This window comes from Plenodomus lingam, assembly GCF_022343315.1.
Source record: "Plenodomus lingam strain CAN1 chromosome Unknown contig_3, whole genome shotgun sequence".
Classification (NCBI taxonomy): domain Eukaryota; kingdom Fungi; phylum Ascomycota; class Dothideomycetes; order Pleosporales; family Leptosphaeriaceae; genus Plenodomus; species Plenodomus lingam.
Window position 1 is genome coordinate 2,483,718 of NW_027093944.1, and position 11,756 is coordinate 2,495,473.

At 50.6% G+C, this 11,756-nt stretch overlaps 5 protein-coding genes across 5 annotated transcripts; 3 read left to right on the forward strand and 2 right to left on the reverse strand.

Moving 5' to 3' along the window:
- Positions 1–936: 936 nt before the first annotated feature.
- Positions 937–2,520, forward strand: IAQ61_008179 (uncharacterized protein; the record flags this gene model as incomplete). The annotated part of the gene is made up of 1 exon (XM_003840303.1): positions 937–2,520. One exon carries the CDS (start codon positions 937–939, stop codon positions 2,518–2,520), a length of 1,584 nt encoding a protein of 527 aa, XP_003840351.1.
- Positions 2,521–3,955: 1,435 nt separating this feature from the next.
- Positions 3,956–5,302, reverse strand: IAQ61_008180 (uncharacterized protein; the record flags this gene model as incomplete). Its single annotated transcript, XM_003840302.1, has 1 exon — positions 3,956–5,302. One exon carries the CDS (start codon positions 5,300–5,302, stop codon positions 3,956–3,958), a length of 1,347 nt encoding a protein of 448 aa, XP_003840350.1.
- Positions 5,303–5,639: 337 nt separating this feature from the next.
- IAQ61_008181 (uncharacterized protein) lies at positions 5,640–7,750 on the reverse strand (the record flags this gene model as incomplete). The annotated part of the gene is made up of 4 exons (XM_003840301.2): positions 7,221–7,750; positions 6,780–7,169; positions 6,145–6,708; positions 5,640–6,092 (listed from the first exon to the last, which is right to left on the reverse strand). Exons 1-4 carry the CDS (start codon positions 7,416–7,418, stop codon positions 5,640–5,642), a joined length of 1,605 nt encoding a protein of 534 aa, XP_003840349.1. The 5' UTR covers positions 7,419–7,750.
- A 4-nt stretch (positions 7,751–7,754) lies between these two features.
- IAQ61_008182 (uncharacterized protein) lies at positions 7,755–10,678 on the forward strand. The gene is made up of 3 exons (XM_003840300.2): positions 7,755–9,327; positions 9,377–9,733; positions 9,784–10,678. The coding sequence occupies exons 1-3, from the start codon at positions 8,553–8,555 to the stop codon at positions 10,032–10,034; spliced, it is 1,383 nt and encodes a 460-aa protein (XP_003840348.2). The 5' UTR covers positions 7,755–8,552; the 3' UTR covers positions 10,035–10,678.
- A 125-nt stretch (positions 10,679–10,803) lies between these two features.
- Positions 10,804–11,681, forward strand: CRP15 (40S ribosomal protein S7; the record flags this gene model as incomplete). The annotated part of the gene is made up of 4 exons (XM_066097883.1): positions 10,804–10,884; positions 10,960–11,037; positions 11,185–11,267; positions 11,318–11,681. The coding sequence occupies 4 exons, from the start codon at positions 10,804–10,806 to the stop codon at positions 11,679–11,681; spliced, it is 606 nt and encodes a 201-aa protein (XP_065952380.1).
- Positions 11,682–11,756: the final 75 nt, after the last annotated feature.

The following is an 11,756-nucleotide window of genomic DNA, read 5'->3' on the forward strand; positions in this document are numbered from 1 at the left end:
CTGCACACCCAGGTAATGCTGCGGTGGGAGCAATGCTCCGGGCCGGGTAGCATGTCTGCATTAGGCAATGCGCGAACAATGTCCCAGCATCGCATCTTTGGTTCGAAGGCAATATCAAGTGGCACGCGCCGAGCAGATACCTTTATCTCGCAAGGCTTGAGACTAAAGCAACAACGGGATCTTCAGCGCACACAAATTGTTCTAGATGGTACTTCATGCTCTTCATGATAAAGGAAACCTGTTCACGTTTGCTTCGGGTGCGGGGCTAGCGGGCTGTGGAGAATGTGGACGCACGTGAGCAGAAAGGTCGCGCAAGAAAAGTGCCCCGGTCAAACTTCGGTCCGACGCCGCGGAGTTGGAATGCGGAGACTACAGCATTCGTCTCTCCACGCAGCAGCCACATATAATTTGTGTTTGAACACATGCATCAAAAACTTCTAATTCCAGCGCACTTAAGCAACAAATGCACCAGCATTTATCTATCACATACCTATCATATATTAGTTGCGTACGAAACCCACGTACAGTCTGAGTGTGCACCATCTTTGGCATCCACATGGACTAATGCATTCTCATGACATTCTCGCTGATAGCCGGATCGATCTGCTAACAGAGCGGTGCGATTAATTCCTTTATCGTTCTTTGATGTGAAATGAATATTTGAGGAGCCGGATTTGCATTAGGCGGTTGTCAAGTCATTGTTTTCATGCTTGCTAGATACCATGGCCTCTCTCACTCGCCACATTCATTGTTCGCGCACATCCACCATGGTCTTTGTTAAAATCTAAGACTTTAAATATTTGGCGGTTTGAAAAACTTCGATCATTCAAAACAAATCCAAAAGAGGACGACGTACCTAGCAACGGGCTAGGTATATGTTCTCTGGTATCACCCGACTTTTCATTAGCTTCGTCTTTCCACATCTTTACAGCCACTATGGCGAACATGCTATTGGATTTCTTCCAGAACGACGTGTTTCGGAGCTTGAGTGTCGCCACTATCATAGCCTACCCTGAAATTGCCAAATGGTATCTACCCATTGTTTATCCAGTTTCACCACTGGATAACCTCCAAAGACCCATCATTCACGCGGGTGTACCATCAGATAGTTCGGCCACAGTTGTAATAGTTACTAGAACGGCTTCTGTGTTTCGACCCGTTACTACTACATTGACAACGCAATCCACCGTAACTCGGACGCAGACTGATACCGTTACCGATACCACTACCGATACTACCACGCGCACTTTGTTCGACACGACTTTTGACACTCTGACAGCCACGTCGACATTGTATGATGGTATACAATACGTCACAAAATACTCTGGTGTTGAATATGCAGAGGCCGTTCCACGTTCAACCTTCTCGCACACGTGGTGTGATGAGACTGATATAAGAGACGAGGAAAGTCCATGCGCACTTCGATCTACTCCAATACTTGCCCCGGGTCCTACCTCAGGTGAAGGCAATCTTGCCTCAGGCAATAAACTGCTTTTACCGGGTCCTGGCTGGAAAGACATACTATTGTTAGTCTGTATTGGAGTCATCGGAACGCTCCTATGGATCATAAAACAACGTACAGGTCAACCCTGGATGCTGGAGAAGTTTGAAGAGATTGCCTATCTGAAGGAGCGGCTGAAAGCATTGACCACAGAAGTTAATGAAACAACTAAGAAAAATCAAGCCCTAGAAATCACACTCGAAAACGAAATAAGGAAGCACAGTGTTCTCCAAGAGATACGTCGGCGAATGCTGGAACGATCGAAGATGTTGTTCAGAAACCTTACGACCGTTCAAGTTTCAGTACTGAAAGAGCCCAAGGAGGTCTTCATTAGGGTTTGCCAAGAAGCGATGGCAGCACAAGAAAAGGAGAAGAAGTTGATGGAAGATCTCAAATCAGCGAACACTGACTGTGCAAGAGAAATAGAGAGACTAAAGCTTGTTGTCAAGGGGAAATATGCAGAAATTGAGAACATCAAGCGCCACGACGGTCGAGGCGACTTGAAGGACTTTCAAATTTCACTGAATGTGAGAGACAACGCGATGCGACGGAGTGCGGACGTCCACGAGAGACAGATGGCAGAATTGAGAGCAGAACTTTCAAAGCTCACACGGGACTATGACAACTTGAAAGCAAGCTCGGATGAATACCGAGAGCTCAAAGATGGTGATCTTGAGAAACTGAAAGAGCAAAGCCGTCAAGATCAACAGAACATGGCCGCACTCCAAGGCCAATACGACTCATTGATACAAACAGCAACACAGCAAATCCAGGAGATGCAAGCTAACCTTGACCAGCAACAATCGGAAAAAGTCAAGTGTGAAGAGGGAGCAAGCACCCTGCGGGACAAGGTTGCTGCATTGGAAAAAGAGCTTGCCAGTGCACAACAAACATCGCAAATGGATGACGCTCCGCCTTCTGAATCATCAAAAGATGGTGATGCATCAGTTCCGTTTAGCCCGACCTGGCTCTTTGACCCTACCCATAGGGTGCCGCCTCCTTCGGAGGATGCACTTTGAGGGAACACCATGAGACGCATCGTGTGAAGATGGGTAACAGCAGTTCGGTCAAAGATAATATAAAACGGTTGCTAGTAGGTCCACGTAGATAAGTACAATTCAATAAGAGGAAAGTACCTGAATAAGATATGTAACCCCCTTTGAACATGTTCCTATACCTAGTTGCTCTTAACTTCCCGCTCAAGTGCATATTTCGCATTCACCTCCACCACCACGACAAACGACAAACGTCAAACGCTCCCACCACGAACCTCCGCAACAACAACACCCATCCACACTCCCCAAATCCTTCTACCTTCTTACAGTCAGCATATACCTCGCCTATGTAAACCTAATAAGTGTAGTATCTTCTATGCAAGATGCACACCACTACCACTCGCCCTGATGGTATCCTCGGTCCGTCTGGACCCCAGTGGTCTCCAAACGGCCCCAGGTTCGACTCCTGGCCGGGACAAAGAATCCACAAAAATTCATAAGGGAGAGGTTACAATCGGAACGAGAGCGGTAACCATCGTACGGGGCGTGGTGGGGCCAGTATCACGACCTTCGGGCCGTGCCTTGAATTTTTTGCACTTTTTTTATGCACTTTTGTGATTAAGAAGGTAATGCACCCATGTGTTTTAAATATACTAAGGTTCACTTGGCCGACATAAAAGCGAAGGAATTGTGCTGCGAGATGTTAGCTCGCCGTCTCTTAAGTATAACTGTTAGGTAAAAGCTGGGCTTGAAGACTAAGAACAGTCTGAAAGGGATTGGATTCGCCGGCCTTGTGAGCTGCAGGTATAGCTCACCAATGTCAAACAAGACATCAAGACATATTAGCAAGAGTCAGACAAGGGCTAAGCCAAGTAGCTGGCAGAGAGCAGGTCATACCTATGCTGCTTAGCGCCTTTGCGACTACCATCACCACCGTGGAGGACGCTATTAACTAGATCGAAGAGGGCACCAGGCCAGGGTGGATAAGACGGACGACAAAATAGTGGAATTGCCCTTGTTCGCAGAGAGAAGGTCTTTGCCAATTCCCATCACGCATGGCAATATGGTGGTATGCAGATCGAGTCGCTGCGATGACAGTTAGTAGAAGGTTGGGGTCACTAAGTGGTGTGCCGGTCTATGCCCGGACAGAATGTCAAGGGATGAAAGCTTGGAGTAAATGGGGAACTTGGGGGCGGGGTTCTAGTGGGTTGATAGCGTTTGGGGGAAACTAGAGAAATAGCAGTACCCACTAGGGGCGGACAATGAAAGAATATAGTGTGATGCAGATGTTGCGATGTATATTTTTAGAGCGGTGTGTTTTAGAGCGGTGTGTCTGGCCGGCTCCCTACCTGCTCGGGAGTTGAGACTCCGTACTCTGGCTCATAGTCCAATTCCTATCATACGTCCTGGAGTGTACTTTCTTCCCTCTAGAAGAGGCCTCAAAAACCCCTAGTTCTACTTATATCCACTCTCGCGGGCTCTTCAAGTTCAGTGTCTCCGCCACGCCCTTCGTCCTTTCCGCCTTCTCATTCACACTCTCAATCTCAAATCCCGCAATCTTCTTATACATGCTGCCAATTCCCTCGAGTTCCTCCTGTGGAATGACATCAAACACGTTGGTGAAACCATTTGGTGCTCGTTCTTCAGCTAATTGCAACACGTGATCTGGTCCGTTTCCTCGGTTGGCCATGACGATCTTCGCGGTAGGCGGTAGGCGCTCTTGCTCGTATGCTTTGAGTGCGTATGGAATGTCAAGCGTCTTGGAAGAGAGATGCACGGCGAGGGATTCTGCGTCAATGATGGCTTGTGAAGCGCCATTGGATCCAATGGGATACATGGCGTGTGCTGCGTCTCCCATGAGTGTGAGACGACCAAATGACCATTGGTCCACAGGATCGCGATCAGACATGGGAAATTCAAAGACTTTCTCCGTACTGTCGATGAGGTCTTTCATCTCCAGGCCTCCACACTTCCAGCTCTCAAATGGGCCTTCGAATACCGTCTTGCTGACAGCCTTGGTCCAATCCGTCTTGGGTGGCGTTAGATCTTTATCGTCTTTCCCTCGAATGCGAAGCTCGGCGATCCAGTTAACAAGGCTCTTACCCTTGTCGGCTGAGCGTTGAGAAATCGGGTATGCGATGAATTTCTGATCGGCATGACCTGCCCACACCATACTCGCACCTGTGAGATAGGGTTCCCGCTCGATGCAGCCACGCCACAGCATGCGGCCTGAAAAGCGTGGAGGTCCCTCATTCGGATACAGTATTCGCCTTGCCGTCGAGTTGATGCCATCAGCAGCGATGAGTACATCGCCAGCCACTGATGCAAGTTCTGCTGGCACACCATCCCTCCTCTGTGAAAACTGGGCAGTAATGCTCTTCTCATCCTGCTCAAACCCTGTCAATGCGTGATTCAAACGAACAGCATCCTGCCCCAGTCTCTCCTTGACCGCACTCAGCAGCAACATTTGAAATTCGCCACGATGAATGGAGAATTGAGGAACGGCGTAGCCCGTGTACATGCCTCGTTTCTCGCTGAGTATCGGGTTTCCATGGCGATTGTAAAAATTCAGCTCTTGCGTCTTGATACCCGTCTTCTCCAAAGCTTCTAAAAGTCCTAGATTCCGCAAGATGAGTACAGCGGACGGCTGCACGTTTATACCAACTCCCAGTGTCGTCAATGTGGACGACGCTTCGAAGATGTGAATGTTGGTAAAGCCTGATGCGTGAAGTGCTAGTGCCGTGGTGAGACCTCCGATACCGGCACCTGCGATGAGAATCTTTGGTTGATTCTCGAGGAATGGCATTTTTGTTTTCTAAAAATTCCTTGCGCAGCACACTCGGAGCAATTCGTGACGATGATAACGGGAAAGGTGTGATTCGGTGATGTTGCTAAAAATTGAGACCAATCTTGGTTCTCTGAGGAGATTGGGAGTCCTCTTCTTTGCCGATCTCAAGTACCGTCACCTTACTACCTGTGGGCTAGGCCCCGCACTCTTGGTCCGGCAACTCCCTAAAGATACTTTCGAAAGACATGTGGAATCGGACCGTTCAAGCTTTAAAGCAATCAGCCCGTAAGTTTATCTCACGCGGCCAGCGAGAATTAGAGTTGCAGAAGTGAAGATTGAATTGAAATACAGGGGACTATATTAAGCCCCTGGTGCTCATAGCCCTTAACTTGGGGCCATAGAACCACAGCAGCACTGGGCTCACTAGTGCCAGAAACAGCGTGAGAAACGCCAGGAGACTGTTTCCCCAGCCTAGCCCCAAGGTTTCGTACATCTGTGGTGCAAACAACGGGAACGAGAAGCCCATCATTGTGCGCATAAAGGCACCCACCGATGCCGCCGATGCCGCATACCTCGCTTCATACGCATCCGTAGTATATGCTTGACTACACTGGAACCCGATGATTAGACCGATTGCGAGGATGACGCAGCCAATGTTCGGGGCAATCCAGTGCACTTCGTAGTGTGTTGTCCAACCGTAGATGAATAGGCCAATAGGACAGAGTATGCCAGCAATGATCATGGGTGGAACGCGGAATTCAGGAAGGCCTTCTTCAACTTTGTACTTGATCTTTAGGCGAGCATACAACTATGAAAGTAGTCAGTATATTGAGATTATTGCAATGGATCGGAGCTCTTACGCCGTCCATGAGTGGATGGGAAATCTGCAATCCTATCATGAAGCCCAAGCAGAGGGAAAGATAGTTGAGCGATGCAGTACCGACAGACATGTCGTACACCTCTTCAAAGACTAAGGGGAAGGTCGAGAGCAACAGATACATGACGCCATACAAGTAGGCGCGGTAGATTGAAGGAGCCTGGGTCGCAGGATGGGTGAACATCATGATGAAGGGTAGGATGAGCCTCTTCCGTATGATCTTACTAAAGCGATCTCCTGTTTCGAACTCTGTTCGTACCACGACATTGGGCCGAATTTTCTGCATAGACTTTCGAATGCCCTTTGCTTTGCGGGCCAAGATGGTCGGTGCGTAAGTCTCCGAGAGGAACAATAGAGCTGTGACTTGTACGAAAACGGTGAAGATGGAAGTGGCGAAGAAAATCCAACGCCAGTTGACACCTTCAGAAATGTACGCGCCGCAGATGGGAGCGACGCAGGGCGCAATCCAGGTCAGCATACCGTAGATTGCTTGTCCTTTGCCGCGCTCTTCTTTGCGCCATGTATCAGCAAGAACACCATTGCACAACTGTCCTTGATTAGCATCTCGAAAAGGTTCAGTTGGGTGGTTGGGCGACCGGTGCAGGGTGGAAGACATACTGCTTGTGGTGCTGCACCCCCCAACCCGCTGAGGAAGCGAAATGCGAGCATCTGCTCCTTTGTCTTTGCAAAGCCACAGCAGGTGTTGAATAAAAGGTATATGAGGTTCGCATACTGTAGAACAGTAACTCTCCCGAAGATCTCGCTCAACGGTGCCAGGACAAAAGGACCCTGAGCATAGCCGAGCAAGAAGATCGTCATGACGAGCTGGGTCATGAACCCTTCCGGTATGTCGAAATCATCAGAGATTTCTGGAAGGGCGGGAGTGACCATAGTAGAGGAGAATGGTGAGATGAACGTAAACAGCGAGACCAGTATGGTAACCGTCCATTTACGCTTCTGCGACCAGTTCAGAGGGTTCGCCGGATCGAGCGGGCCATCCCAGGTAACCTATGGAGACGGTTAGTGAGGAAGAGGTCGTTCATCTGAAGAGGAACGTACTATTATTTCTTGCTCTCGTTTCATGGCTTCTGTGGTAAGATGATAGCCAGCATCGTACTGCGTATCCTCGCTGCCCTGGTCGCGTAGAAGTCGCTGGTCATCCACTTCAAAAGAAAACCGTGGAAGTAGTATTGAATCATGTCCGCGCTCTTCATCCGATGGCAACTGCCGAAACAAGACATTTTTAAGCCGGTTCATGACTTGATCGTGACTGATCGTGATCGACGGAGGCCAGTGGGGTGACAGACTGGTATTGAGAAGATATCTACCGCCCCGAATGTAAAGTATCTTCTACCATTTGTCCAAGGATCATTTTGGTATAATCGTTGATGCTGTTTTCTATTTCTGGAGGACTGAGGCAGTGTTGCAGGCGACCATGACACGCGGTGAGGCTAGGTACATGTCCCTGGCGGCCGGCAACCTCACAGAATTTGCGCCGACAGCGCAGTCAATCCCACCATGGTAGCTTACATTCCAGAAAGATACTAAGATCCTTGGTGATCAAAGTCAAGGCTTCATTTCCTCACACTAGCTGCCGATGTGACCAGAAATAGAAACGTGTCGTGTGAGGTGGTGGCATGTCAGGCATGGTATCGCTTCGCAGCCAATCACAAGGGCTGTGCAATATCACTCGATTAGTGCTCAGAGGCCTAACTGTGTTGTCAGCCTTCTCCGAAACGTCACCAGGCTGGCTGTGCCTGGTGGTCTGCCAAGTGGATCCAGGACAACAACTTCACTCGGTAATTCGCTAAAGACCTTGGTAAGCCCACGTGATTGGTTCCGGCGAGGCGGAAACGGTACAACAAGAGACTTGGATTTACACAACGATCGTCTGTCAAGACTTCCAGAGTCTTAGGGCGGGCCTTTGTGAGCTTGCGGCCATGAAGGTCCAGATTAGCTATCTGCCGTCTATGGCTATGTTTGTTGTAGTCGGCTGTGCTACCCTCATGTCGAAACCCTAGGTCCCGGCAGCATCGGCTTGTCGTTACCATACCCACTGTACCGATGCTCAGAATCCGATTGTTGTTGTCCCGGCCTGGGGGTTCAATTAAACCTGATGAGGCAGTGCCTGCTTAAATGTCCCAGAGCAGAGCCGTTCGCTTAGGCTGCGCCGACCATGTAGCTTGGGTAGATGGCAGCTTCACGGAATCGTTGTGCCATATCAAGATATAAATGTGCCGTATCCTCATCCTGAAGACTACTTCGATCAATCAAGCATCTGTAGCTCAGCAACTTCCATAGCTATCAGCACTCTTACCTTCGCTCCATAACGACCACTCGCCTCCTACCCGATCACTGAAGACAAGCACCACAACTCGCAAATCCTGGAGTATGCTCGACATCATGTCAAACTCCACTATGCCGCTGGGTGATGGCTATACTGCTCCAGCTGGGTCTATTAGACCCAAGATGCCCAGGCTTCGCACCTTGAAGACTTTCAACCTACCGCAACAACAGGTAGACGAGGTTCTACTGTCGGCATCATCTATGCTCCCAACGCCAACTTCCGAAATCTTGGAGGGACATCCGCTTAGGATCCTGGTAGCACCTTCAGGATTCAAAGAGAGCCTTGGCCCAGAGCAAGTAGCCGATGCAATCGAGGCAGGCATTCGCAAGGTGTTGGACCGCAACTCTGTCATTCTGCGCAAACTCCCCCTTCACGATGGCGGTGAAGGATTTGCCCGCGCTTTGGTCGCAACTCATGGCGGAACTATCTCGGAGATGACAGTCACTGGCCCTATTGGGGTGCCCGTCGCATCCCACGTCGGTTTCCTTGGTGGAGACCAAAAGACTGCCGTCCTTGACATGGCTGCCGCTGCAGGTCTCCGCCTTGTTCCGAAAGACTCACGCGACCCAACGGTCACAACAACTTACGGTGTTGGAGAACTGATACGGAGAGCCCTCGATGCCGGCAGTACCAAGATCCTTATTGGATGTGGCGATTCAGGGACGTCCGATGGCGGTGCTGGTATGCTCCAAGCACTTGGCGCACGCCTCCTCGATGCAAATGGTAAAGAGCTGCCCAGAGCAGGTGGTGGCCAGTCATTGACGCAGTTGGACCGCATATGCTGGTGTGGTATACATCCCAGACTCCGTAAAGACGCTGGTAAGTGCATCGAGCCTCGATCTGCCACTTTTACTGACAAATGCTGTAGAGAAGAAGGTATCCATTGAAGCGATATGCAACATCAAGAATGTTCTTTGCGGCCCCAAAGGCGTCGCAAGAGTATATGGTCCTCAGAAGGGTGCTACTCCGTCGCAAGTAGATGTCCTTGCAGCCGCACTTGAGCGCCTGGCACAAGTAGCCCAGAAGACCCTCGGTCAAGATATTTCGCGCGCTCCAGGCAGCGGTGCAAGCGGAGGTTTAGGAACGGGTTTGATGATGATCGGCGGCAAGTTGCGCGCACGAGCAGAAGCCATCAATGAGTACTTTGAGCTCGACCGCGTCTTCGACAACCGATGGGACTTCGTCATCACTGCCGAGGGTAGCCTAGATTTCCAATCGCCAAACGGTATGTACACTCTTACAGGCCATGTTTCAGCCTCATTGACGATGGCCCAGGTAAAATGACGACAGAGGTCGCTCGCCGAGCGAAGCGTAGCGGTGCGCAAGTGGTAGCGTTGGCTGGTACGATCGGAGAGGGAGCAGATGGCTGCTATGGCGCCGGCATCAAGGCCTATACAAGCATCCTCAAGGGACCCTTGACGCTAGAAGAAGCAATCGTGCAGACTGATACGCTCTTGAGAGATGGAGCCGAGAAAGTCATGAGAATGATCATGGTTGGACTTGCTCTTGGAAGGAGAAATGTGTAGTCTGAGAGAGCGTGGACAAGCCCAAGACCTGCAAAGCCTTGGTAGAGCCGATGGCGCCGTGCGTCCTGTACGCCATGGAAGTAAAAGATACCCGATTATTTGAAGCAATTTTTAAGGCCTATCGGTCGAATGGAGGTCATGCCTTAGTTGTGTGAAGTTTTAAAGATCTGATGCATGGGGATGAGGTTGGAGCAAGAGAGTGAAGTTGCTGGTTGAGCGATACGGACTGGCAGGCACGCTAGGGCGGAGATCGGGTGTCCAAGCACCTATTCCTAGACCTTCGCCCTGCTAAGGATTGATGAACATGGCTTGAATTCGTCTGGCATGCAGTATGGGATAGTTCTCGTAGGAAGCTTGGATTCAGTTCTGAGAAGATGTCGTGTTTACTTGCTCTTAACTCCATGTGGCTCGCACAGTGTCCACTGCGTACGACGACAGCGATCCCGGCCGACGAGATAATCGGTGGGCATCGGTCGCAGTATAATAGACCTGGTGGTATTGATTCCTATTAGGCTGACTAGAGTACTGCCTCTGCCATCGACTATGGTGCTATGTAGATAGTTGATGGTCACGATTTTGGATTCTTGGCTGCTTATGTCACCCACGGTCTACGATTGGTGCAGAAGGCCGGGAATTAATACTTACTTGATTGGGATTGGCTTTAAGCACCGACCACCGCACACAAACACGCGAGAATATCCAACTGTAGGTCGAACTTGGCCGTGAACTTTCTCCCTCGACCTCGACCAGAACGACAGCCGCCGCCAACATGTCCGACTCTCTGAAGAAGATCGCGCCCAACAGCCCCTCGAGGCAGAGCCCCTCCGAGATTGAGACCAGCATTGCTAACGCAAGTTTCTCCCCATTGTGTCTGCCAGCTGTAGAGCACTCCATTCCATGACGCCCATTGCTAACGGTCCAGCAGGCCTTGACTGATCTCGAGAACAATGTCCCGGACCTGAAGAGCTCCCTGCGCCCTCTGCAGTTTGTCTCTGCCCGCGAGGTATGAAGCCAACACCACTACTCCACACACTGCGCTCTCGGGCCTCGCATCGATCGCACACGTGTGCAAATCAAACACACTATATGCTTGAACTGAAGAGGCGATGGGCACTGGGCAGCTACAACATGCTGACACCAGGATTCTTAGATTGAGGTTGGCCACGGTCGCAAGGCGATTGTCATCTTCGTCCCCGTTCCCCTTCTCCAGGGCTGGCACAAGGCCCAGCAGCGGTAAGTAGACCCCGCGAAAGATTGCCAAAGCACCGTCTGATTTGACCTAGTCTCACCCGTGAGCTCGAGAAGAAATTCTCTGACCGCCACGTCTTGATCGTTGCCTCCCGCCGCATCTTGCCCCGCCCCAAGCGCTCCAACCGCTCGCGCAGCTCCCAGACTCAGAAGCGCCCCCAGTCGCGAACCCTCACCGCTGTCCACGACGCGATCCTGTCTGACCTCGTCTACCCTGTCGAGATCGTTGGCAAGCGTCTTCGCACCCGTGAGGACGGCAGCAAGATCCTCAAGGTCGTTCTCGACGAGAAGGAGCGTGGTGGTGTTGACTACAGGCTCGACACCTATTCGGAGGTTTACAAGCGTCTCACTGGAAAGGGCGTCAACTTTGAATTCCCTCAGAGCGCCGCTGAGTACTAGACGGCTGCCTGAGACGGCTGATTGGGTAGCACAAACATGGTTTCAGGAGTTAGGCTTCGGATATGCATCATGTAC